The sequence below is a fragment of the Takifugu flavidus genome, chromosome 6 (assembly GCF_003711565.1).
Source record: "Takifugu flavidus isolate HTHZ2018 chromosome 6, ASM371156v2, whole genome shotgun sequence".
NCBI lineage: Eukaryota > Metazoa > Chordata > Actinopteri > Tetraodontiformes > Tetraodontidae > Takifugu > Takifugu flavidus.
The window spans coordinates 949,694-977,500 of NC_079525.1; the positions used below are offsets into that span (position 1 = coordinate 949,694).

Here is a 27,807-nt window from a genome sequence, read left to right on the forward strand (position 1 = left end):
ACATTTTCAGGAAATGTTGACAGCTGAGGGGTTTTGATCTTAAATGCTCCGAGCACAGCGTGACCTACTCTGTTAACCTTGGATCACTTCTGCCTTCACAATATAAACTAAACTTGGACTTCCTTTATTTTTATGGTACAAACTACACCCCAGTGCCTTTGGAAATGAGATTTTGTTGCATTTGGCTTCCAGAGTTGTAAAATATCTAGTAAAATATGTAATATATAAAATGGGTGGTGTGGCTCAGCCTGTAGGGGACGGGGCTGAGAAGCAGAGGGAGAAGTTGTTCTGGTAGCAGCGCGAGGGGCCACAACACCTTCAGAGCACCACCCAGGTACCCTTGAGCAAGGTACCGAAGGGCCGGGGCCCTGCGATGAGCCGGCGAATCATGGGTACCATGCCTTCACCCATGTTGAGTTAAGGTCCAGCACCCTCTTTATCTCCCCGAAAGGGAAGTAAAGGGGGGAATAAAGGAAAATGTCAACATAGCATCAAAGAAAAATTCCAAAACTAAAACGAGGGGGACAAAATTGGTGGACAAAACCAAAAAAAAAAACCCATACCTGCCAGTTAAGGGTTAACCTGGGCTCAGCAGTAGTCGCAGGAGGAAAACGCGTCGTTGTCTTTAATAATCACAATCGCAAATGCCTGAAGTCTTGTAATTCACACAACAGTGTGGCTCACGTGCCCTCCATCACTGGGCCCTCGGCCCGCGACCTGCGGCCCTCAACAGCAGGTGGCGCTCCACAGACAGGCTCTCTGTTCAGATGGACTCTCACATGATAGGAACACGGTGGACTCTCAGCAGATCAGACCACAATACATGCCCAACTCTATCTATCTATCTATCTATCTATCTATCTATCTATCTATCTATCTATCTATCTATCTATCTATCTATCTATCTAGCTCAAAAATACATTGCATATATTTAGAGCTGCCTATATGGCACTTGGACTTTACACTCTGTGTGTGTGTGTGTGTGTGTGCGTGTGTGTGCGCTTCCTCAATGCTTTAAATTAGGTCTTAAACATCAGGCGGTACAAATTGAGCTTTTTTTATTAAAAATATCTGTATTTCTGTTGATCGTCGTGTGTGTTTCCATCATTTTTTTCTATTCCAGGGAATTCTGCATGGATTCACACTCCGAGGGTCTGGAAGGGGCAACTGTGTAAAGGTCAACACAAGTGTAGAGGGAGAGCAGCTTGTGTCAATACCAGCAATGGCCAGCTCTCTCCTGGTGCTCTGGGTAACCCAGTGGGTGGGAGGAGGGATGGGACCCGTCCAGGGACCCTTCGTGGGCAGCGTCACGACAGCCCCAAATCTCCGACAACACAGATTTCCGTGTGTTTGTTTGTTGGTTCATTCCGGGTTCATTCATTGTAATGTCATTATAATTCCCCCTTTAACTCGTTGACAGTGTTCAGTGCAGGAACATGCACGAATCATCGGTGTGGTTTCAGGTTGGTCGCAGACGCGTTTCTGCGCCTGGCTGGTTTCCTGGCTGTTTCCACGTGATCTCGTCACCAGACGCACAGACCTCACGCGCGCGCGCGCTCGCACGCACACGCACAAACTTCAGGCTCGGTGGATTGTTGCTAAAACTCTGCCATTGAGTGGACGTTCCAGGATGTTTTCCCTTGGGGAGAAGATGGAGTTTCTTTTTGGAAACCCCTTTTCAACGCCCGTCGGACAGAGGATCGGTAAGCCTCAGGAGCCTTTTCTAAACGTATACATTTGGATTTCCTATTCGTTCCACCTCACATCGTTTCAGTTTAAAGCAACGTGGCTTAGCCGTGTAATAACTCTGTCAGAACCCGAAAATGAAAGAAATGTGTAGTTTTTAAAAAAAAATATATAACTGTTTTGTCAGACGACACGCACATTTTAACTATTTATATCAATAATGTAACATAAATATGACAAGACGTCGTTTGGGCGAGTCACGTGACCGAGGCGGGCTCTATTTCGCTCAAACTTGCTTCGGATTGGTCGCTCAAGTTTGAGTGACAGCCGCCTCGGCGTATTACAGAGGAACCGGATATCTTCTGCTACTTCCCTAATCACGGAGGTGTTTTCCTTACAACCATTTCACGCTTTATTCTCAATGTGTCATAGATTTATTACGAATAAATTGCTGACAAAATATCAGTATTTGGTTGTAGACGCGGCAACTTGTCATTGTCAGCTCGAGGCAAGCGAGAAAACCATCGCAAGCGTCTCTTCCGCTTATCTCCTGCAGCCACTTTCTTGCACACAAGTGTCGGAGGTTTCTGCTGCTGAGCTTCTGAGCAGAACAGAAGCAGCTGACAGTCACATGAAGTGGAGGGAGAGGGGGGATTGGGAAAAGCAGGGGTTGGGAGAGGTGTGGTGAAGAGGAATGAAGGAGATTTAAGGGACTTAGTGAGGAACCAGTGAAGGGTGGAGTGGAAAGAAACCTGGGTTTGGTTGCTCAATAGTGTGAAATAAGCTTAACAGTGCAGCAAGGAGCTCGAATCAAGCTAGTTATCTGCCTGATAAGGTTCATTCAATGGGACGGTTGGCTATTATTTTGTTATCTGTGCCCTTCCTTACAGTTTAAAGCGGGTGAGACCTGTTTTGATAAGAGCATCACAAAAGAAGAACATCACAACTATTATGTTGGTCCTGAATTATACACTCTACAAACACATTTTAGGTTGATGCACTCAGAATTCATCCAAATCTAATATCAGCATCTTTATTTATAATACTATATTTTTAAATTCATATTTAAAGTAGTCGTTACCTTACAGATAATTATAGATTTAGTGATCTGGAGCTTAGAGATGAACGAGAAGCTGATAAACGTTTGACTCTTTTTCTACTCAGACAGCAGATGTCGCTAAATCACTTCTAACCTTTGTTCTTGGACAGTTTTACCGTTACTGTTAAAATAGGGACCAAAAGGAGAAAAATAAGCTGGTTGAAATGCAAACGCCTTTCTTTAGGATGCGGTTCAGCATCTGAACCTCTGGCAGACTCCCTTTCACCCGGAGGTCCGAGCTCCGCTTTCACAACAGATAAAAATGGCAATACCAGTAATCAGTTAGTGATTTGTTGTTGCTGTTGCCATGACATCTTTGTCACGGTGGATAAAGCCGCAAGAATGCTGATGAGACAACGCTCGATTATGAATTAATATGCACACTCACCATCTGGAGACGATGCAGTGTCAACGCTGCGGCGCGTCCTGGTCGAAGAGTTTATTTTAACCATCCGTGAGCCCCGTACACAATAACTTTAAATTCTGCCCGCCTTAAAGACAACACCACAGAGTTAAATGACCCTAAATAACAGACTTTGCTCATTTGATTAAAAGTAACCACTGACGACATCAGCAACCTTGTAAACAAATTTGAAATGACTGTGATTAGTGCTCGCCGGTTCTCACTGGTTCTCGCTGCTGCTGCATTTTCCTTCCTGTTTAACCCAGAAATTGATTAATCTGGGAGAAAACCTCAACAGAACATAAAACAAACCCCTCACTTTTATTAACATTAGCCATATTACAAACGAGTTAATAAAACAAGGTTTGCTGTTAGGCAGTCTCAACGTAAACGCGCCTCAGCGTCGCCTTATCTTCATACCCTGTATGTTGGCAGAGAGAGCCACCAGCGGCACCCTGCAGTCAGAGGATTGGGCGCTAAACATGGAGATCTGTGACATCATCAACGAGACAGAAGAGGGGTGAGTTCACCGCCAACCACAACACAAACTGTCCCAGGCTGCCGCTCCTTATGTAACCGCCTGCTCGTTGCACTCCTCCGTTTAAACCGCAATTTACCTGCGAGTTCAATTTTGAGGGCGAGCCGTTTGTTTTTGCAAGTTGCTCCGTCTCCACTAGAGGCCGCCAGATCGTGCACGCTGCACCACAACCACAGCCATTTTGGCCGTCGTTATTGCATCACCCAGAACATGAATATCATTAATATCTATTTTCCCCCAGACCCAGAGATTCAGTCAAAGCACTCAAGAAGAGAATCGTAGGAAACAAGAACTTCAGAGAGATTATGTTGGCTCTTACTGTGAGTATATAAAATTCATTGGCATCTTTTCGTTACCTGTGGATTGTAGCGTCTCGGAGTTCTGAGAGCCTCTTCTGTTGCCATAGTGACGTTTTTCGCCACGTGCTTACAGTAGAGACAGAATGACATTTTTTCCTCCTATTGTGGACCCCCCCCCCTCACCATTTCTCAGGTTCTGGAGACCTGCGTGAAGAACTGCGGCCATCGCTTCCACGTCCTGGTGGCATCTCAGGACTTTGTCGATGGAGTTTTGGTGCACGCAATTCTGCCCAAACACAACCCCCCCGCTGCCCTCCACGAGAGGGTGCTCAGCCTCATACAGGTATTACAACACGACAATTGGAAATAACAAAAACATTTCCGAAATGTTAAACCATTTAAATGCTCGATTTTGTTATGCAGCAAGACTAGAGGGCAGCATTTGTCCAATTTCCAGTGAGAATTGTGCACGTGCGTATTTAGACGTGCAGATTAGAGCAGCCAGTGTCCTTGATCCATAAAGTAACGATGAGGCTCAAATCCAAGATTACTGGTATTGATAAAGTCCAAAAAAGATTTCATCTCAATATCATTAACAAGCCCCCTCTGCGGCCACCAGGGGGCAGCAGCAGCCTCTTCAGCTACATAGACTAAAAAAGTAGGCCGCTACTTGGTGAGCAGGTTCAAGTGGTTTCTGTTTTATTATTATTATTTCTATTATGTTTGCAGACTTGATAAATGGAGAGTCTTTGTTTTGGTCTTCTTGTTTTTCATACCAGTGTTTTTGCCACGTAGTGGGAGTGCACTTGTAATGAACCCTCTCGTTATGTTTTGATTCCGTGCACCCACAGTCGTGGGCTGATGCGTTTCGTAGCACGCCCTCGTTGGTGGGGGTGGTGTATGTCTACGATGACCTGAGGAGACGCGGGCTGGAGTTTCCCATGACAGATCTGGATGCCATGTCCCCGATTCACACACCAAACAGGGTGAGACTGCCTCCAAGTCAGTCGCTCCAAACACCGATGTCTGTCTCGACGCGCTCTCACAGGTTTCACTCCTCACAGAGTATCCCAGAAAATGGAAGCCCAGAAGTATCACCTGACCTTACTTGCACAGGGCAGTCAGCAGCTCAAACACCCACCAGTGTTCCCAGTCAGAACGCGTCACCTCCGACTCAGCCAGGTCAAGGACCAGCGTCTCTTTCTCCACAACAGGTGCTACTGTCAAATGTATCAAAGCTGTGAATATGGATTATTCTGGAGTGGGATGATTCCGAAAAGGTTCTAATTTGAGAGGGACAAATGGCTGAATTATTTACAGGCTTTGTAATTAATGAAGCTCCATATGGTCCAAAGCCTAATCTGACTCTTATCATTGATTACAAAATTCCCTCCATGATGCTAACACAGTGTCAATGAATAATGAATATTAATTAGTTGAAAGCATCATTTCTTCTCTGTGTTTGTGCGTTGAGTGGCGACCACATCAATGGCTGTTTCAGCCGTAAATTATCTTTATATTGGTTTTTTTGTACATGTGGACTTGGTGGCAAATTCATAATGTTTTTACTAATAAAGATTTCTGACGGGCACAAGTTTGACCTCTGGCCCCTTTCCAGGAAGAGAAGCTTCGGCATGAGTTGGCGTTGGTGAAGGGAAATCTGACTGTGATGTCAGAAATGCTGAATGAGCTCGTCCCTGGACAGAGCCAGACAGATGATACACAGCTGCTACAGGTGTGTGTGTGTGTGTGTGTGTTTATGATGTTCTAGCCAGCTGTTTCAGCCTGTTTGAGCCACGATTGAAGAAAAACATGTGACTTTATAGTCGACTCTTCTTTTTTCCTCCCTCTTCCTGCATCCAAGCAGCAGCTCTACTCGGTGTGTAAGAACATGCAGACGCGAGTGGTGGAGCTGATACCGCAGCTGGTGGACGAAGGCTTCATCGAGGAGTTACTCATGGTCAACGATGACCTCAACAATGCCTTCATCCGCTATGAGAGGTGTGTGGGAGCCTTTCTTGAAGGATTCAAGGAACTTTATTGCCATTTTACAGTATTCACATGTCTCCATTCACATGGAGGCAGCTCCTCAGCCTGGTGGTCCTGCGCTGGAGGCTCAGCAGCTGCCTACCCGAGTGTGTCTGGGGTGGGTGGGGTCCTCTTTCTGGTTTAATACTGACCGTGCTGTTGTCACATTTTAGGTTCGACAGATTGAACAAAGCACAAGTGCCAAATATTGAGCAGGTAACAAACACCTACGACTCGACACGTGTGCGGATGTGGATTGGGGTCGCTTTCTTTTGAAATGACATGCATGATATCACTTCACTGTAGCAGGATTCAGCCCCAAGCCCGGCCCTCATCAACCTCAGTCCTGAGTCTTCTACGCTCGCCCAGCCGGCCGTCACCACGGCAACCCTCCAACCGGCATCCAGCAGCGGCAGAGAGAGCCAGTGGCAGCCTACAAAACCAAGTAGGTTTCAGAGGTTGGATCGCTGCATTTTAATTGAAGCACGGGTAATAAATGGGATGCTCGTTTCCATCTTTATTGTTTTATTCCTGCTACTTTGCTATGTGATTATACACAACAGATGTTAAAGGTTGGGATGATTATTAGGGTATGTTAACCTTCTGCGTTGCAGAAAGGGAGGATGAGTTTGACATGTTCGCTCAGACAAGAGGAAGCTCGCTGGCGGAGCAGAGGAAGAGGTGAGCTTCAGCCTTCACATGCTTCCCTGCAAAAAAATCTCATTGGGAATTCTTTACCGTCCTGGGAACCTAAATTATCTTATTGTTCCATGTGACAGTGTCAGGTACGAAGACCCGGGAGCTGTAGAGGGCCTCGCAGGAGCTCTTGATACAAGGTTGCAGGTCACTGCAGGGGTGTGTAGCTTTTCACCAAAAAGAAAAAAAATAAGAGGAAACTATCACTGATGAAATATGCAGCTTATACTTGATGTCACCTTACTTCTGTATGTTGCTCCTTAGGTGGCAGCAGCGAGCAACTCTGTGCAGGATGACGTTGACCGATGGTTGTCATGTGACGCGGTGAGAGGAAACCTTTCGTGTCTTTAGTGTGAAATGTCCCAAGGATGATGTTGAGTAACGTTTGTCTTTGCTGTGTCCTGAGGTGCAGGAAGATCAGGCTTCAGTTTCTGATGGAGTGTCCAGCGAAGGTAGTTTCTGCTGCGATTATGCTGTTAAATTTGTCGATACGCAGGCTGTAACTATTATTGTCCTGCCTTTCAGATTTTGATAAGTTTTTGGACGATCGGGCCAAGTCGGCAGATCACAATAGTGGAACAACTCGGAATACACCACAATCCACTTCCAGGCAAACCCCACAATCTGCCCGGCAACAGGATGCAACACATGACCAGCTTTTTTCTCTCTGAGGATGAACAAAGTCAATGAGAGTAAATGTCATTATACCGTATAACAGTTAGTTTAAAGATACATACAATGTCCCCACTAAGTCAGTTTTTCTGAAAACACACACAGACACACACACCCACGCACACAATAAATTGCCGTTGTCTAATCAGTCTATTTCAGGACCGTATCCGTCCTGTGTAATTTAAAGTCACTTTAAGTCAGCGGGTGTATAAATAGTGTTACTGTAATTTTCAGTGAAGCAAAAAGATCTTAAGTAAAATGTTTACAGTTAGGTTAGATACAGTTACATGTAATGTATAGTTAAATATACCCACCCTGTATCATTTCTTTCTTTGATGAAATGTTGTTTTGCTCAGAAAACACATTGCGTCAGTTTCCCACATGTCTTTCACCTTAATTTTGTCTGCCATTTCTGGTATTTACCCACATTTTATGACCTAATTGTAGTTCAAAGATGCTGTCTGCAAACGCTGGTGTAGCTCGAACCAGTCCTTCCCAACTTGCAGTTTTGCTTCTGTTGCCACCGCTGCGCACGTAGTAATCTGTGAAATCGAAATGCTGGTAATGGACAAAGTGAGTTTTCAGATGTTTCCTTGGATGTTTGCAGTTAACTTAGCCAAAACACCAAAACCTTGGAAAAGACGCGGGAGCTCAGGTGTGCTCCTGCTATAACCAAAAACATGCCTCCTGTTTGTGTGATAAGGCACTAATTTGCCTGCCTGTTATTGACACAACAGTTCAAGGATGTCTGGTCTTGGGTACACAGAGTTCCTTAAGAACACAGCAGAGAACCCATAACTGAAGAGGCGAATAAAAGGCAAGCAGGGGAACCTCTTGTTCCTCTACGTTGCTCTCCAGACACACACAGCCATGCCACAGCCTTTCATCGGTGCACTTTGGGTGTCAGCATCTGTCCTGTATGGATGTGCAGCATTTCTTTTCAACAGTTCGGTGCAGCATCGCCCCCTGAATGTGACCGAGGCTGGAGAAAAGGAGAACGCCTGGGAGTCAGCGTTTCTTCAACTAAGAGCCAGTCTCCCGTCGTACTCGCAGCCGATCCGGCCGTACACCCTGCTGGCCAACATTGAAGACTACCACTACATGCCCAAACCCACAGAGCGGCGAGCCTCTCGCCTTCTGCGTCTCTTGGGATCATCGCTTGACCTGTTTTGGATGTCTATCGAGAAGCCATCTGAAGTATCTGGGAGTCACCCTGACGACCTTGTTCCACTGCACGGAGACAAAAGGCTGGAAAAGGCAGCAGCACTCAATCAGCAGAAGCTGGAGAAGGAAGCTGAAGCCCTGGAACTCGGCTTTCTCCCTCCACAGGTTGCCAGTTCAGTCAGAGCCTGGTTAGTGCATTCAGCAATTTGTAGATTAAGGCACCGGTGGGTGGATCTGGGTCCTGCATTCTGGCCACGCTGGTTGCGACAGACTGACTGTGAAAGTTGGGATGGAGGGCGAAGTTGCTCCTTTCCTGGTGGGATGGAGTGTGTGCGCGCAAAGACAACTCATATTAAGATTCTGGCCTGGCACTGCTCGGAAAGCAGAGGAGAAGATGGGTCGAGAGGAAATAAATCTGATGTCAGGACTGGAGCAGAGATGGGTGAAGTCATGAAAAGGTGTGTGTGGAGACAAGTGCCTTATCCCGTGGTCACAGCATGTACGTGTTCTTGTAAATGATTAAAGATGTTTCAGCTCTCATCTTGTGTATTGACATTGTTCTCAGTGATTTCGCTTTTTGCTCCACTTCATGCCACGTGTATTGTCAGACACTGACATGACTTTATAAAAGTCTCTTTATGTCAGCTTTTACTTTGATCCATAGATCCACATTAAGAAACAGTTGAGTACTTAAGTTAGAAAAAATGATCAATTCATGCACTCTTCGCAATGAACACATAAAAATGAACAATTCGTTAGAAAAAAGCCTTAGAAAAGGGTGATGGATGGAAAAATAGACCCTACAATTTAAAGACATAACAACTTTCCTTTGCTCGAAATGGCTTTTCTGTCGGAGCGCGAGCTGCGCAACGTCTCTTCTGCGCATGCGCAAACCTTTTCGACATGATTTTTTTTCGCCACTCTTTATTTATATCAAAACAATGAGCAAAAAGACAGCGTAGACGAAGAAGAGAAGTAGCCAAAATTAATACTTGATTTCAGTTTTCTTAACCAGAAAATTCTCCGTCATCGTTTTATCTCTTTATCTCTTTTTTATTTTAAAAAAGCTAGATGTTTTATTTGTTGACAGGTTTGTAAATTCATTTGTTTGCAATAAAGTTTTTTTTTAACGAAGCATACGCAGACAAGATGGCAGCTTTACTGGAAGACGAATTTGAAGATGCGCCTGATGTGGAGCCATTAGAACCGACGCTGAAGAATATCATCGAGCAGAAATCTTTGAAATGGATATTCGTGGGTGGAAAGGGAGGTGTGGGTAAAACGACATGCAGGTGAGCGGCAGGTGCTCGAGCTTGCAGCTAGTCGGCAAAAGTTGCTAGCGGAGCCAGCTAGCGTAATTTAGTCATCGTTGATTCGTTGACGTGGTTCGTTCACCACCATCAAGCGGCTTTTCAGCATGAGGAAGATCAAGAACGTCGCTCTACCGAGTTAATACAGTCGGTCTAAGATAGTTGTGTTAGCCAGAGTTGTCCTTTTAAATCTATTTTGCACCGTCATTAGCTAACATTAGCCGTTCAATCACTTGATCGTGACGCTGAAAGGCTTAATAATTTCCTCATTCGGCTTTTTCTTAAGTTATCAGGTTGTAACTAATCAGTGGCAAAGAGGACTGTCTTGAAATCAAGTGTTGGCTCTAGCTGTGAGATGTGCGTTTGAAATCCATTATATTTAACTGTTCAGGTACTGTTTATTATCTGTGAATGTCTGCTGATATCCATAACTACCAAAACTCTTGGTAGGCCTCATCCGCACCACTAACTTGCTCTTCATCATTTGTAGCTGCAGTTTGGCTGTGCAGCTTGCGGCTGTCAGAGAGAGCGTCCTCATCATCTCCACTGACCCTGCTCATAACATCTCTGATGCTTTTGACCAGAAGTTCTCGAAGGTCCCCACCAAGGTGAAGGGCTATGACAACCTCTTTGCAATGGTAGGTGGCACTCTACTGAAGTAACAAGACCAGCAGAAGTACAAATGTTCTTGGTGGGGCTGTCCAACCGGCAGAACCAGTGATCGAAAGCCTTGAATTGTGTAATCGCTGGATCATGTGGCCTCTTGAGTGCAGGAGATCGACCCCAGCCTTGGTGTGGCAGAGCTCCCTGACGAATTTTTTGAGGAGGACAACATGCTCAGTATGGGGAAGAAGATGATGCAGGAGGCAATGAGCGCCTTCCCGGGCATCGATGAGGCCATGAGCTATGCCGAGGTCATGAGGTAAGATGGTGTATCCGAGTACAGTAGTAGTGGGAATCATTCCCACTGCCAATCTGCAACGTTTCCTCCTCCCACCTCAGGTTAGTGAAAGGAATGAACTTCTCCGTGGTGGTCTTCGACACCGCGCCCACCGGTCACACGCTGCGGCTGCTTAACTTTCCCACCATTGTGGAGCGCGGTCTCGGTCGTCTGATGCAGATCAAGAACCAGATCAGCCCTTTTATTTCTCAGGTGAGGATGGACGCTCGCCCCTAGTCTTTTGTTCCATGTGTCTCTAATATAAAAATAAAAGAGAGTATCAGTATCTTCCTTTGTGCGACACTGTTTGAATCCACATTCTCTCTCCTTCTGGCTGTAGATGTGCAACATGCTCGGACTGGGAGACATGAACGCAGATCAACTGGCCTCTAAGCTGGAGGAGACGCTGCCAGTCATCCGCTCAGTCAGCGAGCAGTTCAAAGACCCTGTAAGTTACCCCAAACACAAGCACACACGTGCTCCTCCTCTCTGGCGTCTCCCCAGTGTTGAGCCTGCAGTGTGTAATTGGGACGGTCACATGAGGCACACAGAAGAAAGGAGCCCTTTATCTCTGTGGGGCTCAGCTGAATTGGCATTTCGCCTCCACTGTTTGTGGACTTAAGTAGACCGGTTACTGTCATCACTCAGGAACAGACCACCTTCATATGTGTGTGCATCGCTGAGTTCCTGTCGCTGTACGAGACCGAGCGGCTGATCCAGGAGCTCGCCAAGTGTCGCATCGACACGCACAACATCATCGTCAACCAGCTGGTCTTCCCCGACTCAGAGAGGCCGTGCAAAATGTGTGAAGCCCGCCACAAGATTCAGTCCAAGTATTTAGACCAGGTGCTCTCTTGCTTTCTGCCCAGTGAACTTTGTTGTTCGGCTGCATTTGTTCAGCTTTAACCGTTTCTCCTCTGGCTGCAGATGGAAGACCTTTACGAAGATTTCCACATAGTCAAACTGCCATTATTGCCTCACGAAGTCCGAGGTGCCGACAAGGTCAACGCCTTCTCCAAGCAGCTCCTGGAACCGTACAAGCCACCAAATAAGTGATCCCCCTCCGCTCCTCTTTGAAGGCAACACACCTGGTACAGTCTGAAGTCACCTCCTCCTCCTCCTCCTCCTCTTCCTGCCAAACTTCTGACCCCACAGACTCAAGTTCATCCACTCAGTCCTCGGTCTATTGTGCAACCTACAGCAAAAGCAAGAACTCTCTTAATGTATGGGGGACCTGACCGCACACACACACGCACACACATATATACTGTATATATATATAACCTCCAGCTGTGTTCCAGAGATAATCTTTCCCAGATTGGTGCTGTCTCATGCTCGCTCCATCATATAAACCCATCCTTTCCTGAAGAAAACATACAATTATTTCTGGACAAACTCCTCTTCGTCCATATTTCATTAGCAAGTCTCCTCCCATGAAAACGGCGTCTGTCACGATGTTGAAGCAAGCAGCTTTCAGGTCCAATATGGTTTGTTCCTGTCTCTCACCTCTTCTCACTGAAGTTGGCTACACCTTTATCACATTTCAGGAAGTGGATTCAAGGTAAGGACTCCCTGGAAACCCAGCCTGATCTGTGGGCTTGAGCACCTCCGCCCAAGAGCCTCTGTCATGGTTGCCAACAGAGGAGCAGTCACTAATGTGCATCTCTGACCATCTTCACCCCTCAATATTTGAGGCTTTGCAGTGGTCTGAACCCAGTTTTAATGCTCACTCACACTGCTTAGAGAAGGTTTCATCATCCACCTGTATCCATCCTGGTCTACTGGTCGAATGCCTTATTTAGCATATTGGTACATAAAATGCATTGAATGTTATTTAATTACTTGCTGAACTAATGGATTTGATAAATTAGAATCAAATATCTTTTGTGCTTGACTGCTCCTTGGATTGTTCCCAATATAAAGTTATATTATATAAAAAACAAAATCATCGTCAGCCCTCTTTTCTGAAATAATTGTTTTCTAGAGACTTTATCTTATTCTGCAAGTGTTGATTAAACTTGCCTCCAATAAGATCCTTTTGTATTTCTGGTCTTTTTATCTGTGGTCCTATAAATATTTTATCATGAATATACTTGTGTGCGGTGTGGGCAGCCACCTTTATTTGCTTATATTTTAAGTTCTAACCATCAAATCACTTGAAATAGAACTCTCCTGGACAATCTACCTCTGGGTAGTTTTTTATTAGTCACATAAAATGACATGGTTCATTCTAGAATACTTAAATACATCTCTGCTTTGAACTGAACTATATTTATACATTCCAGCAGTGTCAGCGTAACCAGTTCATTAGTCTGTTGTGGCCTCCAACTGGGACATTGCATCATCAATAAATGGGATTATGTCACCCGACTTGGATTACTTTCCGGTTCTGGTCCAGATGACATCAAACGCATCTTCTGCTGCGTTCTGACCTTTCGTCGAGAGACGTTGGCGTCGGTCCTCCGATCAGAGCGCAACAAGTACAGCAATTAAAGCAACGAAGGAAGTCGGTTGCTGTTTTCATATCACTTTACGCGAGTTTGTCACGGTTCGTTTGCTGCTGTTTCATAATTCCGCGCTGTACTGGACGGTCCTGTGCGCGCCCCGAGCCCCGGCCGGCGCTGCGCCCTGTCGCTTGTTGTCCATCACAGAGCCGCGCTCTCTCGGTCGGGGGCCGCGCTAACGAGCTCCTCCTCCTCCTTTTGGGGATTTACCCCGGGGCGCACTGACCACTGGACTCGCCGCGGAGGCTCCGAGGATTACTGCCATGCATCCGAGCGAGCCTGGAGTTAAGTTCGAGCTGACGCCGAGGGGTTAGGGTTAGGGTTAGAGGAGAGCGGAGATATGAACTCCACTGTCGAGCGGTGCCAATTACGCACGGGGATGCGCTGAGCGAGTGGCGCGCTGAGCGGGACCAAACGCCGTAAAGGTGAGGAAAGGATGCTTTTAGCCTGACCCGATAGAGGCGATGGGAATGAACTATTTTCTACGAATGATTCCACCTTCAGGACCCGAGTAAACTTTTTAAAATAACCTACTGGGGATCACAAGGTGCGTGCGTCTTCACTTTGCTTGAGGAAAGCCGCTCTGTCCGTCACCAATGACCGTCACCTACACCGCCAGAGTCGCAAACGCTCGTTTCTGCAGCTTTTCCAAGTTGCTTTTGGCCTGGAAAGGCAGCATCTACAGGTTGTTGTATAAAGAGTTCCTGGCGTTCTTTGCCTTGTACGCGGCCATCAGCTTCACTTACAGGTAATATCAGAGGTTGAGGACCGCGACACGGTCGCGCTCATTGTTTATTTCCTAAGATCTGCTCTCAACACTTCATAGGTTTTTCCTTGACGATGACCAGAAGAGGTATTTCGAGAAGCTGGCTATTTACTGCAACCATTATTCCAGTCTCATCCCGATGTCCTTCGTGCTGGGTAAGCTTCAAAAACGAGCTGATCTGCGCGTCCCTCACAACCGGTTTTTAGACTAAAAGGGTAAAAAGAGCTTCTTTGAGAAACATTTATATGTGGACCCCAAGAATCGTGTCACGTGTTTATAAATGCTGATTATTAACATTTACTGTAGAGCGGAAACATTGGGAGGCACTCGCTCCTACTTTCTGATCTCCTTTATCCGTATGGATCAAGCATGAACCTGCGTCTGCTTCCAGGTTTCTACGTGACCCTGGTGGTGAACCGGTGGTGGAGCCAGTACACCAGCATCCCGCTGCCCGACAGGCTCATGTGCGTCCTGTCCGGGGGCCTCCAGGGGAGCGACGAGCGGGGCCGCCTGCTCCGACGCACCATGATGCGCTACGCCAGCCTGTCGGCCCTGCTCATCCTCCGCTCCGTCAGCACGGCCGTGTTCAAGCGGTTCCCCACCATGGACCATGTGGTGGAAGCCGGTGAGTAGACACTGGTCAGAGAGTGAGCTCTGATCACGTGACTCCGCAAGTGCGCGAACGTTCTCTACAGCAGTGTAGCAGAAAAAGGGACAAGTAGATCCTGCAATGCTCTGGTGATAAACCTAATCTCACCGGTCAAAATTCCGCACGCACTGTGCGCCAACGCTGATTTCTTCCGATCAGAAAGCAACTATAGTCCCGTCATCCAGCGGGGAGTGTTGCAGTTCTTCAAAGCAGTTTTGGTTGGTTGTGCAGGATTCATGTCCCGAGAGGAGCGGAAGAAGTTCGAGGGTCTCCACTCGCCTTACAACAAGTACTGGATCCCCTGCGTCTGGTTCACCAACCTGGCGGCCGTGGCCCGCTGTGAGGGCAGGATCAAAGACGATCACACCCTCAAACTCCTGCTGGAGGTGCACACACGCACACACACACACACACACACACACACACACACACACACACACACACACTGCGTTGATGGTGAAGCGGCGTCAACTCACCCTGACTGTGTTCAAACAGGAGCTGAACGCCTTCAGAGGGAAGTGCAGCATGTTGTTCCATTACGATATGATCAGCGTCCCCCTAGTCTACACTCAGGTGAGAGCTCTGCTACTGCGGGCGTAGATTTGGAACATTATCAACGTTATGCTTTCATCTAGAGCAATCCATAAATTTACATTCCATTAGTCATTAATTTAGCAGATCACTACAGGAAAAGAATGGCTGGACTGTCGAGACCAACTGCAGTACCCACTCTTCCCGACAGGTGGTGACATTGGCTGTCTACAGTTTTTTCCTGGTCTGTCTCATCGGTCGTCAGTTTCTGGACCCCACGCAAGGCTACCCAGGTCACGATCTTGACCTCTACGTGCCCATTTTCACCCTACTGCAGTTCTTCTTTTATGCCGGGTGGCTTAAGGTCAGGATTGTCACATATCTGCTTTTGTGAACCCAGCGCGTTAGGAATTTTAATTTTGCGTTGTGTTCTGAAGGTGGCCGAACAGCTGATAAACCCTTTTGGAGAAGATGATGATGACTTCGAGACCAACTGGCTGATAGACAGAAATTTCCAGGTTTTATTCACATCTTTTTTGATGGTCTCTATTCGCGTTACCAGCACAAATCTGACCAGAAAGTCCGCCTGCAGGTGTCTATGATGGCCGTGGATGAGATGTACGGAGATCTGCCGATGATGGAACGAGACCGCTACTGGAATGATTCCAACCCCAGACCCCCGTACACCGCCGCCACCCTCTTCGACCTGCGCAAACCTTCTTTCCAGGGATCAACGTTCGACATGGCGTGAGTGTTGGGATGTTCATATTAAACCCCTCCCCTCCGTCATAGATCCACATGGTATGTGTGTCTTCACAGAATCCCTAAAGAGGAGATGCATTTCCAGCCTCTGGAGGACATCGCAGAGAACCTGGAGGAGTCGGCAAGTCGTCACCCCAACATGGCTCTCTTCAACCGCCTGCTCAACGCAGCCCCGTCCCCCAGCGGGCTCGTGGGAGGGGCTCTTCGCCGGACATCCGCGCAGCTACAGCGGCTGCGCCACTCCCCCAGCATTGACCAGTGCACCAGCGATGACGACGACGACGAAAGCTGTAAACTCGGTAAAGGGGGTTCTTTGCCGCTAGGCCTGGGGCAGGAAACTCAGAGCACCGTGTGCAGCTTCAGGGAGGAGAAGCCACTGCTGGACATCCAGTTCAGGGTGGAGAAGAGTGACGAAGAGGGTCAGGAGAAGGCAGAGAGCACGACTGCAAACGCCCAAGTGATGTCACAGCTCCCTCCTCCGCCCAGGGCCTCGCCTCAGCCCGCCTCCAGATTCACCATCGCGCCCCATCACCCCTCGGCCTTCCTTTTTAACCCGGCTGCCCACTCCAGTCTGGAGCACTGCAGCTCGCAGCCAGTCATCAACCGGGACAAAGCGGCGCCGGCCGTTCTCCACGCCCCCTTCGGTGGAAGCAAGACGTCCTTCCTCGCTGTGCCGTCTCACAACGAACCCCAGCGCTTTCGCAGCGTGAGCATGGGGTCCGAGCTCACGGGCTCATAGCGGAGGGAACACCGTTCCCATGGACACCGGAGTACTCGAGAGCATCGGGAAGCTGCATGTTTGAAAGAGATTCAGTTTAACAAAAGATTTTGTTGTATATTTGAAGTTAATTCTGGTCTGATTAGTATTCTCCAGCATGCCCAGTAAAGCCTCCCTCTCTCCCACCTCCTATCACGAGTAGTTTAGCATTTTGTAGATGTTCCTTTCACACTAAAACAGATTCAATATCTAATATTACAACTAACTAACCAGGTATTCTGCCATCAAAGTTTCCAAAGTGTTTCACATCCCACTGGGACCGTCACTCCATCCTATCAGCCTCTTTAAAACACCTTTCATCTGGGCCCACTTTATTATTACATTTTAAAAACAAAACAGAACAAAAATCCTTTAGATTACTGACGGTGTTGCGATGAGAAGAGGCTCCAGTAGGGGGCGCTCAGCTTATCTGGTGAGAAACAAACACCACTTTTTCAACAGTAATAAATAACAAATTACGATAGTTTTTCTGAGTAAGAACCAACCTTATGAATGCACTCTTTGCCTATGAAATGTTGATCCTACTCTTGAAGAGAAGTAAATGCATTAGCAGCATCACTGTTCAGGGACTTGACTTGGTTTGTTTGCCACACTGGGATTTTTATGCTTTTTATGCTCTTATTGTAGTTAGAAAAGTGCAAATGAATCTGACAGCCAATGGATAATATAGGTAATAACTAGTTCAGTGAAAGAGATACATGCTTCTTGAACGTGGCATAAGGTGCATGGATTAGATGCATACAAATGAAACAGCCTATTTTGGTAAAAAATGTTTTTTTATTGCTTGATTTTGATATTGTAGAATACGATGACAGTTCCTTCACTCACTGCCACAGTACTAAAGATTTTGGAATGTTGATAAATTTATGTTTTTTTGTTTCCTGCATTATATGGACGTGATGTAAAAAAAATGAAATCACAATTTTTTTACCGACAAAATGAATCAATATTGGTGTATAAATCACTCAAGTTATATTTTACCATCAGAAATAAATTTATAAAGTACACAGCGATAAATAGAGGTGATCTGAGGATTATTCTGACGATAAAAACGGTGATTTGACGTTTCCAATGGAACTCCCATCAGTACGAACTTTGACCAGCAGGGGGCGACAGCAGCAAACAGACAGTAAAGAGCTCTTTCAACAATCTGGTTTCCAAGCTGAACGGCTTCACCACACGGATGGACGCTCCTACCAGGACTGCAGCCGGGGCCCAGGGCCCCTCCTGGCCTTGGTGGACTGCCTCTGCCTGGTGAGAAAAGACTGAGTTGGCCCTGATGTGGAGTCGTTGCTTAGATGGTGTCGCTGCAGAGCCGAGGTCTGCAAGACGCAAAAGCAAACGTCAGCAAATGATCCCATTGCTACTGTGATTAGGACTACCATATATATTTTTAAATGATCCCTAAATATGAGCTGTATTGTTTTGCTTTTTACAATCAGCATTTAACGTGAGCGGACTGGCCCACTGTCACGTCCTCACCATGGTGCGCCAGGCTGCCAGGATTACTTCCTCCTCTTCGTCCTGTCGGGTGTCCATCGACTCACCTGGCTGACCCTGTTGTCGGGAACCCTTTGACCCAATCATGTGACCTGAATGAACAAATACTCCAGCTGCTGCACAGCAGACACCCAATAACTCACCTCAGCCGTCGGCGCTGCAGAGCTACTGAAATGTGCCTCCTTCTTGTTTGAGGTTAGGACTTCACCTACATATTTAAGCCCGTTAGACCCGAGGAAATACTTGCGTGACTGTGTGCACCTTGTGACCTCACCCTCGTGTCTGCAGCTCGGCGCTGCTCTCGGTTGCGTTTCGGAGCGGAGGCCCCGGTTTTGTTGCGTCAGCCAGAACAATGCGGAGCGCTGCTGCTGGCTCCTCGCCGCAGTCAAAGACGCCATCCTGCTGACTCGGACACATTCGCTGACAGCCGGTGATTTGCAGCGCAGGGGATTAGTCCTGCTGGTTATCACCGAAAGCACAATGAAATTAGATTCACGCTAGTTCGGGCACTTTAGCACACATGAGACGTGTGTCAAGAGCATGGAAAAGAACCCACACACACACAACGCAGGGGCCGTTTTTGTCATTAACACGTTGTGGCCCCACAACGCCTTTGATGTTGCGGCGTTCGTTAGACTGAGTCACTGTCAGTTGACCAGCGTCTTCACAGCCGCCGTATCTCATCAGATCGTACAAGATAAAGCGTCACGGAACTTGTGACAATTGTGGCCATTTCTGTGACAGCGATGCTGCGCATTTCCTGGGTCCTGGAGTCAGTGATCACCAACGACAGCCCATTCCAGTCTTCAAGAGAACTGTGGTTTCAGACTTGTCATTAAGTGTGAAAACACGAGCGTGTGGGAGGATTTCAGAGAATTGTGTGCGTGTGTGAGAGAGTGCGTTCGTGCGTGTGTATTTATCTGGAAGCAGAATCATCACAATCAGGAGGCAGGCCTGTGAAGGACTGATTCAAAGGTCACATCTGCTGTTTGTGCTCGTGTTGCGTTTGACCCGTCCACGGCGGCCGTGCGCGGCGGCCGTGCGCGTCGGGCTCTGCGGGCCCGAGTGGAGGTGAAACGCACTCCCGAGACGGCAAGAAAACGGGCAAAAAAAAACGTGGGGAGAGAAAAGGCACTTTCACAGATGAAGTTTCTTGGAAGCGGCCTCATCTGAAACCCGTGAATGTTTACACAGCACCTAAACAGACGCACACCGCCGGATTCAGAGGAGATCTCTCTTATCTAGTGATTGTGAAAGATTCCTCCTACGGCTTTCTGCAGATCTTATAAAAATCTGCTTCATTTAACAGCCCCCCACCCCCTCTCTCTCATGCACACACACACACACACACACACACACACACATATAGCCAGTAGGCTGTTAGGGGGACCACACGTTTAACAAGTTATTAATGTGACCACGTTTGTTTACAGTAAAACCCAGTTTACAGCCTCGGCATTTCGAGGGGACGGGATCCAGCTCGCCCCAAACGCTCTGTTGCTGGACGGTAACAATCCTGACCCTGTACCTTCACATTTGTTTTTGTCTGGAGCGCGTCTCTTTACCGTGTCTGTGAGCGTGTGTGTGTTGGTGTGTCTCTGGCACTCCCTGTCTCACACACCCTGTGCACGGAGAAGCACTCTCTGTGCACGACAACCAGTCTGTCTTGTTCTCATCAGTGGTGTGTGTATCTGTCTGTCTAACACACATCAGTTAAGGACTGGTTATTTATCTCTCTCTCTCTCTCTCTCCCTCACACACACACACACACACACACACACACACACACACCACACACACACACAGGAACAGCCGCGTGCGCTGCTTCTTCTGTCAAAGCCACGTACAGTCGTGACCTAAAGGACCGATTGAACAGATCCTAAATCACAGACATCTGTGCGCCTCCAGAACATGATTTCACCTCATGCACAACGGTGAGTGTGCAGGTGGCTGGAACATCCTGCCGGGCTACTGACAACCTCAGGATGAGGTCAACCTCAGCGTTCCGCCTTCGGGACCCGGCTGTTGGCGTTCCTTACTGACCGATCGGGGGGGTCTTAGCTGAAGAACTGATCTGGCCTTCTCTTGCATGTAACCCACATTCATGTCCGGCAACAGTTCCCACAAGAGAGGCCTGTTTCAAAGAGGCGCTGTGACGTTCCCAACCACTTTCGGATGAATGAGTTGGTTTTCCGCCCGTCTTACTCACAGCAGACGAGGGGATAACGCTCATTTTCAAAGACCACATCAAGCTCCTGTAGATAGTGAGCTCTAAAGCCTGCTTTGGTCCAAATGCCCCCCCCCCCCCCCCCCCACTAGATTCCCACTAGTCAAGACTGCACGGTGATGAAGTCCTGGAGGGCAAAACACATCTGAAGTTAGTAAAGTTAGTGAGGTCGAGCCAGATGACATGTGAGTTTTTTTCCCTTTTGGCCATCTGGCTTTGGTTCCCGATCATCATAAAGTGCTCCGCACACCTTGGGAAGCTTGGGACTCCTGCCAGTGCCAATGGAGCCATTCTCTGGCAGGTAGGGGGTCATCCTTCTGGCTTGAACTGAGAACAATATTTTCCCTGTTACCCCAGCAGGGTGATGCTTCTACATCGGCCAGTGTGTGTCGTGCCCCTCCTGGCCATTTGAGTTTGCTACATCTTGCTGGTTTCAGCCTGTGGGTCCGATCGGTGGGAGGTCGTGGGCGTTGGATCGCCCCCTCTGAGCATACTTTGCCTTCCTTGGTGGATTTGTACTTCCCTGAATGTGGTCACCTTTTCCCAACTCTGGGCATCTGCAGGATGTTTTCTGGGATTCTTTTTAGTTAAACACAGGTGTCTTTTTGAAAGACTAGTGAGTTGGGTAACTAGCTACTCCGGTCTTTCCATGCTGCCAAACAGACTTTGGCAAATATCAGATGAAGTGAAGTCCTGTTGATTTTAATCACTTTGAATTTCCATATTTGCTTCCTCCACCTTTTGCAGCAGCCAGAGCAGCAGCACTCTCTGACACGGCGTCGGGATATTTCCTGAAAACTTCGACACTAAGGTTCAACTCTTTCCTTCAATCGGTCAACAGATCTGTCCAGTTTATTGAACCACCGGCCCCAAATTTGCTACATGGGGTTGAGGTCAGGACTCTGAGGGGGTGGTCCAACTGACACGCTTAAATATGTGTAACAATTTTGGCACTGCTGGATGTCCAGTTATCTTAGATTTGCTATTTCAGCATCAAATTTTAGCAAACTAGCTTAGATCAATGAAAGAACCTGGGTTTCTAGCACAATCTTTCACTCCATAGGTAAAAACCTGCATGCTGCTGTACATTTGGATGGTTTTACCTGAGCTATTGAAGTGTACAAACTAACCTTGGTAGTTTTCCTGGAGTTTATGAGCCGGGATATTTCCTTGCAGCGTCCTCTGGAAGTCCAGGAGCAGAATGTTCCAACTGTCCTTCAGTTTTAACATTTACATCTTTTAGATAAACCAAAGGTCATTTGTTAATGAGGCCCTGATATGCAAAGTTTATCACTTTCAAACAGCCAAGCATTAGCGTTTGTTGCTAAGCTAAATGTATGCTGCTCCTAGCGTCATGCAGAATGATCCAATGTTGTAAAATAAATCCTTCAAGCAACCCCACTATTTAAAATTGTAATAATTTCTCCATATATTCTGTACACACATAAAGTTTCCAGTCAATTATTCCTCCACAATCCTGCGTTACGCATATCATGAAGCGCTAAATAAACGGGAATCACAATGCACATTGGTGTAAATATAAAATCTGGTGATCACTAATGATCAGTCCCTGCAAGTAAAGCTCACAAACTTCCCCCCAACCCTCCAAAATGTGCAGTCCTGGCTCTCAGTCATCATATTCCACCTCCTCATTTGCCAAAATATTAGGTCCAAATCTGCCACAGGGGGCTTAATATCAGGGATTCAGATAATCCTAGTCCAGAGCACACATGCAGACTATTTGGGTTCCAGGTTTTGCTCCTCACTCCGCTGGCATTACTTCACAGTTATATAATACCGAAATTATATTTAACAACAACAGATGTGGTTCCAAATGATAACATTTTAAAATCTAATTAGGCCGTGTCTGTGGTTTAATGGGGAGATATGTTTTGGCAGAATCAGACTGGGGGTGGAGATGAAGAAGTCTTTGATACGAAGAGGCTTTGAAAGCCGCGCTAACGCCGCGTTTGTTGTTGAATCACCACTTAGATTCAGGATTTTCCAAATAAACACCGATCCCTAACAGGTGTGTCCATAAAAGCTGCTCTGAGAGTGTCGGGCCATTGAACACGTGTTGGACTCACAGCCCAGAACCAAACGTGCAGGTTCCTCCCCCTGACCATGGAGCTGTTTGTGTCTGAGCTGGTGTATTCCTCGCTGGGCAGAGGCAAAACATGTTTTTTTTTTACTAAACCACGTCTACAGCAAGACCACAGGTTATTATCCAAGACAACCGGCACGTGTTATTAGTTCTGGGGGCACAAACAGGCCGAGAATGGAAAATACATTTTTACCAAAGTTTTGTCTTTTGTTTTCAGATTAAACGCTTGTTGATTTTGTTTGAAATATGAAGAACTGATTTCGGGTCAATTATCTGTGAATAATTGGTGTCATTACATTGTGAGTCCTGTTAAATAAAGAGGAAATATTGGGAAATAATGTCCCTTTTTGTCCCATCACTGCTCAGGTGAGCCTCCTTATTTGCATTAGCACTTCTCATGAACTGGTTGTTCAACTCAATCCGTACGGATTTGGACATTAAACCATTGTGGGTGCGGCCCAAACGAGAAGAACCGTTGATGCCACAAATTACTGTGGGAGGGCAGTAATGAGGGAAACGCTCCTCCACGCTGGCTAAATCAGACGTCTCCTACTTTCCCGTGATACTGGAAAAACGACCATTTCCTGGGAATATTAATTAATTTCAAGCTCTAATACTGTGTAAGAAACATGCATTATTGTGCGTTTTGTCGTTTCCACGCGTTCCCTCTCCCGATCTGTGGATAAAAGGAAGCACGAACGCAGCACTCCCGCTGCCACCAGGCCTGCCCGCGCCCCCGTGCCCCAGCTGCGGGGTCACACATCTGCATCCAAAGCAGATGGAGAGGGGAAGGAGGGGAGGTGACGCGGGATGGACTTGAGGGCCGGGGAATGACATGCTGGGGACCGTCTTCCCGTCCCGACCCCTTCGCCCTCCTCCTCCCCCTCCCCTGAATTTCTTGTGTCTTGCCCTGCTCCCATGTCACCCCTGGGCCTTCTGATGGATGCTGACAGCAAGGGCTGTCTGCCAGCCCACGATCCACCCCCCCCCATCCCATCCACGCTCGCTCGCTCGCCCTCTCTTGCTCTCCGTGGTTCAGCGCTGACCACGGTGACCTTGCTCTGGAAGTTGCCATCAGAGATTCGTTGGGGGGGGCAGATGTCGGAACTTGGCTGTCAAAAGCTCATCCGCCATGTTATCCGCCACCCGTACATGGCTATTACTGTGCTTCCACACCCCTGTTTAAACACACACACACACACACACACACACACTCATTTGAAGTTGTTCCAGCCAAAATGTCCTCACTTTGCTAGTAGAACAAGTAATGTAGTACTGTACTCAGTATGTTAGGAGTACGAGGACACACACACACACACACACACACACACACACACACAATAAAACAGCGCTGAAAATGAGTCGCATGCATATTTGTGTCATGACGGGACAGAAGCGGAACGCCAGTTTTACAGCGTGAATCAGTGGGACACCTGTGCTAAAGCAGCAGTTACACAACCGAATAAGCGCCACTACAGCCCGTCAATCACGCCATAAAAAAATAAGAGCAGCAGAGGGGTGTGGCATTGTCAGGAAACACACCTACACACACACGCACACACTCATTCCTACTTCCTCTTGTGCAAATTCATAAACAACCGCTGTAAAAGGTGGAAGGTGGCACGCAAGCGGCCCAGCAGACACAAAACGACAAAACTGGGACACACACACACACACAGGCAAAACGCTGTTTATTATATTCGTTCTTTCTCAGAATACTTGAATCCGCTCTACGTTCCACGCCGACACGGGTCAGTAATGATGAAGTAAACTTTCTAAAAGAGCCGACGCGGGAAGAGACAGCCGGGAACGTCTCCTCGTTGTGGGGACGTGCATTATTCATGCTGTCAGCGAAGACAATGTTGAAGTCACGGGCGTGTAAGTAATTGCGTGTGTCACATAAATCAACAGCAATGATGACCTCATTTCACCGCATAACTCCCACTCCCACACATGTCTTTGAGGAGCTCCAGATGCACGTGGTTTTACACACACACACGCACGCACACGCACACACACACACACACACACATGCCAAAATGAAGGCTTTATTGTATTCCATCTTTTTCAAAAGATGACTGTTTTAAAAAGTAGGAATAAGTAAAACCACAGGTATTTTTGGTCACAACAGAGTTGTCACTTTCTCACCTGTCACTTTCTTTTCTTTTTTTTTGTCCTGGTTCAATCTCAAATCAAATCAATCTTTATTTATAGAGCGTCTTAAACAATCAAAATTGTTTCCAGAATCCCAGGGCCTGACCCCAGACAGGCAACAGTAGGAGGTTCAGTCAAAGTTCGCCGCGGCGCTCGTTATGTCATTCAGGCGGTGAGAGCGACGCCGTTAACCGTGTTGGTGACCTTTGGCGAGATTGGGCGATACTTCAGGGAGTGTATGTTTACGACGCCTCTCGTCAAACGCCTTAAAATAAAGGCAGCGTCGAGATTATAAGACACGTATGAAAAGACCAGCACGACTCCAACGCCTCACGGATCGTTGCGTCATCGGCACGTCGTGATTAATTTTTTAGAATTAGCATTATTCTTCCAAACTTATTGGCCCTCATGAGAATAGAGATATGTTCCAGTCAAGTGGACCTGAGAAGCCGCCATGTCTGGCGTCTGAAGTAGGTCAAACAGGATGTGGTCTCGACTGCTGGAAATAAACATTTGCTTGTGATTTTTATGGCTGATTTGCGATGAAGCAGCCCAAATTTACTCATGACTGACACGTTGAATTTACTGACACTGTGCACTTGTCATTAAATCCGGTAATTCCACAGGGGGAAAAAAGTTACTATGGCATGATTGATGGGGGCCAAAAGAGAAAAAGCACACACAGCTGTTTGGCAAATCTCAGTTAAGTCCAACTTAAGCCTGGAAGAGCGGCGAGGAGCTCCGCACCTCCTACAAGCTATTGTCTTTTATTGAATTCTCAAGTGTTGCTCGTATACCTGACTACAGCCAGGGTGCGCACGGTCACGCACCAACACTCGGCAGTGTTTGCAGCTGTCTGCGCGCTTATACAGGTGTTACACCTGGCACCAAATCCAAATACCCGTCTGACTACCACCACACCTGCGGGAACCACAGACAGCCACAAAACCTCTTTCACTCGCACACAGACATGTGTTTACACGGCCTGCCCCCCTCTCTCTCTCTCTCTCTCTCTCTCTCTCTTACACACACACACACACACAGAGTGATATTTGTTACCACTGATGAGAAGATCACTGCAACATTGTCTGCAGACAGACAGACAGACAAAGGGAGTTTACTGGGTTATATGTCCACCAAAGTAAATCTCTGATGTTAGGAGCTGTATTTTCCCATGGCCTTACCCACACACACACACACACACACACACACCACACACACACACACACACACAAACTTCTCATGTAACAAAAAGCAGACGTGTCTGGCCAGCCTTGTGGTGCAGAATAGAGCGGGCAGCCTTTTTACCGGGTTTGAGCTGCATATAATGTTAAATAATCAGGAATACATTCTCCCTGCGGTGAATGTTTCCACGGGCAGCTCCTCTCTTTGTTCCCAGCCTCGGGCCGACCTGGATCCAGAACGGGATGTCAATAATTTCCCAAGCATTTATTTTACGCCTCCGTCCGTGGCGGTTCTTGTCTTGTCTTGCTGCCTGTTGTTTTGCTGCTCGGAGAGCCTGGAGAGGTGATCTCATCCGCACCTCGCGCCTCAACCCCCACCCCCCCCCCGCTCCCAAAACAACGGCGTATTTATCTGACCGAAATAGCCACCTCAGCTTGGAAAAACCCGAGTCAAGACAAACAGAAATAGGCCAAGATTTTCCAAGGAAGCCAGTTTGGGCTAGAAGTGATGGGTCTGACTGACAAAAGGACAATGGGGAGGGCGAATAAAGACCGCTTTTCAGCTTTAAAGGGGGGGGGGGTGTTGAAGCAGCCACAATAAAAGCTGTTGTCATTCTCAAGCTACTGTTATACAATAATTTGCCCGAATAATCACATCGCTTTAAATGACAGCGGTCGTTTTCTTTCCGGTGTCAGGAGTGGAACAACACCACGTTTTACTCAGGTTCCCACCAACCCTGCGGCACCTTAAACCTGGGGGGGGGCAACAATAACGGCTCCTACCCTGACGTGGCTGTAACAGAAGCAGAAAACACGACGGTCAGGAAACCGAACAGGAGAACAGCGCGAAGCGGTCTGGCAGGCATCAGCTCAACTGGCATCTTTTTATTTCCTTGAGAGACGGACGAACGTTTTAGTTTCCTCGTCTCAGAAACCCAGAATATGATCAAAAACAGCTGGTCGCCACGTCACATCTTATCGTTGAGCCGGTTCCCACCAACCCTCGGGACTCTGAGGTTCTCCACGTTTCCCGATGGCCAGTGTAGACGGGGCTGTGCCTATTGAACAGGAAATGCACAGCTTGTGGACTTCAGCTGAGTCAACCCGAGCTGAGCCAGGCCAGAATATGCAGATAAGTATGTAGATGGAAAAGCCCCCGGCTGAGTAACCCCCTTTTACTCACCCAGCCTAAACTACCCCGCTGACCGTCCCAGCCCAGCCTGCAACACCCCCCAGCTGCAATCATGACCTTCCTCTTTCACACGTTTCTATTAATCTTGTGGCGAGAGGTGGAAGGTGAACGCATCATTCAAAGGCTGTTTTTGAGCCAACCTAAATGTTTGATGAGTCGGGACAAACACCCACCTCGGACAGAGGAAAAGACGAGGTGGGGGTGGGGGTGGGTGTGTGTGTGTGGGGGGGGGGGCTGGAGAATTAGAAACACATTCCACTTCCCGTAACTGCTGGAGAAGAAGCTGTGAGTCACCGGAGCAGTTGAAAACGGAACCTTTTGAGTTTTCAGACGTGCGGCCTTTGAACGCCTCCCGGAGGAGCTTTTAACCTCCGTGGGTCGGGAGCTGCTAACGATGCCGCTCTCCCCTCTTCATACCAGCCGCTCTTATTTGTTCGGTGACTAATTAAAGCGACTCATTCGCCGGCAGACGCGACAGCTCGTCTGAAAACTTCTTTGAGTTCACCTGCCGGTCACAGGTGGGGAAGGCTCCGAAATCCCGACGCGTCCAATAATAAGTATGATCGTTTAATTGAACGCTTGTAATGAACCTCGAGCATGTTTTTCCACCGCAGTTATGGC

At 47.5% G+C, this 27,807-nt stretch overlaps 5 protein-coding genes across 7 annotated transcripts in view; 4 read left to right on the plus strand and 1 right to left on the minus strand.

Moving 5' to 3' along the window:
• The first annotated feature begins 1,410 nt into the window (after positions 1-1,410).
• LOC130526679 (target of Myb1 membrane trafficking protein-like) lies at positions 1,411-7,920 on the plus strand. 2 transcript variants are annotated; one of them, XM_057034452.1, is made up of 15 exons: positions 1,411-1,703; positions 3,624-3,708; positions 3,968-4,046; positions 4,219-4,368; positions 4,877-5,011; positions 5,090-5,239; positions 5,644-5,760; positions 5,893-6,026; positions 6,227-6,269; positions 6,363-6,498; positions 6,668-6,734; positions 6,833-6,908; positions 7,014-7,073; positions 7,162-7,201; positions 7,275-7,920. In XM_057034452.1, exons 1-15 carry the CDS (start codon positions 1,631-1,633, stop codon positions 7,418-7,420), a joined length of 1,491 nt encoding a protein of 496 aa, XP_056890432.1. In that variant the 5' UTR covers positions 1,411-1,630; the 3' UTR covers positions 7,421-7,920. The 2 variants fall into 2 exon arrangements, with proteins under 2 accessions (XP_056890432.1, XP_056890431.1); XM_057034451.1 differs by having other exon boundaries at positions 1,419-1,703; positions 6,360-6,498.
• Positions 7,921-8,291: 371 nt separating this feature from the next.
• Positions 8,292-9,125, plus strand: LOC130526687 (noggin-2-like). Its single transcript, XM_057034471.1, has one exon. The coding sequence runs from the start codon at positions 8,292-8,294 to the stop codon at positions 9,102-9,104; it is 813 nt and encodes a 270-aa protein (XP_056890451.1). The 3' UTR covers positions 9,105-9,125.
• A 411-nt stretch (positions 9,126-9,536) lies between these two features.
• Positions 9,537-12,868, plus strand: get3 (guided entry of tail-anchored proteins factor 3, ATPase). Its single transcript, XM_057034468.1, has 7 exons — positions 9,537-9,877; positions 10,386-10,533; positions 10,669-10,817; positions 10,898-11,048; positions 11,176-11,283; positions 11,484-11,681; positions 11,763-12,868. Exons 1-7 carry the CDS (start codon positions 9,735-9,737, stop codon positions 11,889-11,891), a joined length of 1,026 nt encoding a protein of 341 aa, XP_056890448.1. The 5' UTR covers positions 9,537-9,734; the 3' UTR covers positions 11,892-12,868.
• micall1a (MICAL-like 1a) overlaps positions 11,056-27,807 on the minus strand; it is a 151,808-nt gene continuing 135,056 nt past the window's right edge. Inside the window, exon 17 of the transcript XR_008950826.1 lies at positions 11,056-11,068. The gene's annotated coding sequence lies outside the window, so the exon portion shown is untranslated. The remainder of the gene's footprint in view (positions 11,069-27,807) is intronic.
• On the plus strand, positions 13,625-17,842 carry best2 (bestrophin 2). Of its 2 annotated transcripts, XM_057034446.1 has the most exons (10): positions 13,626-13,764; positions 13,844-14,087; positions 14,166-14,260; positions 14,497-14,730; positions 14,986-15,140; positions 15,250-15,327; positions 15,497-15,649; positions 15,723-15,803; positions 15,878-16,032; positions 16,105-17,842. In XM_057034446.1, the coding sequence occupies exons 2-10, from the start codon at positions 13,936-13,938 to the stop codon at positions 16,784-16,786; spliced, it is 1,785 nt and encodes a 594-aa protein (XP_056890426.1). In that variant the 5' UTR covers positions 13,626-13,764; positions 13,844-13,935; the 3' UTR covers positions 16,787-17,842. The 2 variants fall into 2 exon arrangements, with proteins under 2 accessions (XP_056890427.1, XP_056890426.1); XM_057034447.1 differs by having other exon boundaries at positions 13,625-14,087.

What these genes read in the sequence shown, in the direction of transcription:
- LOC130526679 (XM_057034451.1), top strand. Translation starts at nt 1,631, where the DNA reads ATGTTTTCCCTTGGGGAGAAGATGGAGTTTCTTTTTGGAAACCCCTTT. An exon ending in CTGGCGGAGCAGAGGAAGAG is followed by an intron (nt 6,735 to 6,832) that starts GTGAGCTTCAGC and finishes TCCATGTGACAG; the next exon opens with TGTCAGGTACGAAGACCCGG. An exon ending in GATGGTTGTCATGTGACGCG is followed by an intron (nt 7,074 to 7,161) that starts GTGAGAGGAAAC and finishes CCTGAGGTGCAG; the next exon opens with GAAGATCAGGCTTCAGTTTC.
- LOC130526687 (XM_057034471.1), top strand. Translation starts at nt 8,292, where the DNA reads ATGCCACAGCCTTTCATCGGTGCACTTTGGGTGTCAGCATCTGTCCTG.
- get3 (XM_057034468.1), top strand. Translation starts at nt 9,735, where the DNA reads ATGGCAGCTTTACTGGAAGACGAATTTGAAGATGCGCCTGATGTGGAG. An exon ending in ATGACAACCTCTTTGCAATG is followed by an intron (nt 10,534 to 10,668) that starts GTAGGTGGCACT and finishes TCTTGAGTGCAG; the next exon opens with GAGATCGACCCCAGCCTTGG. An exon ending in GCGAGCAGTTCAAAGACCCT is followed by an intron (nt 11,284 to 11,483) that starts GTAAGTTACCCC and finishes GTCATCACTCAG; the next exon opens with GAACAGACCACCTTCATATG.
- best2 (XM_057034447.1), top strand. Translation starts at nt 13,936, where the DNA reads ATGACCGTCACCTACACCGCCAGAGTCGCAAACGCTCGTTTCTGCAGC. An exon ending in GCCATCAGCTTCACTTACAG is followed by an intron (nt 14,088 to 14,165) that starts GTAATATCAGAG and finishes AACACTTCATAG; the next exon opens with GTTTTTCCTTGACGATGACC. An exon ending in TGATAGACAGAAATTTCCAG is followed by an intron (nt 15,804 to 15,877) that starts GTTTTATTCACA and finishes GTCCGCCTGCAG; the next exon opens with GTGTCTATGATGGCCGTGGA.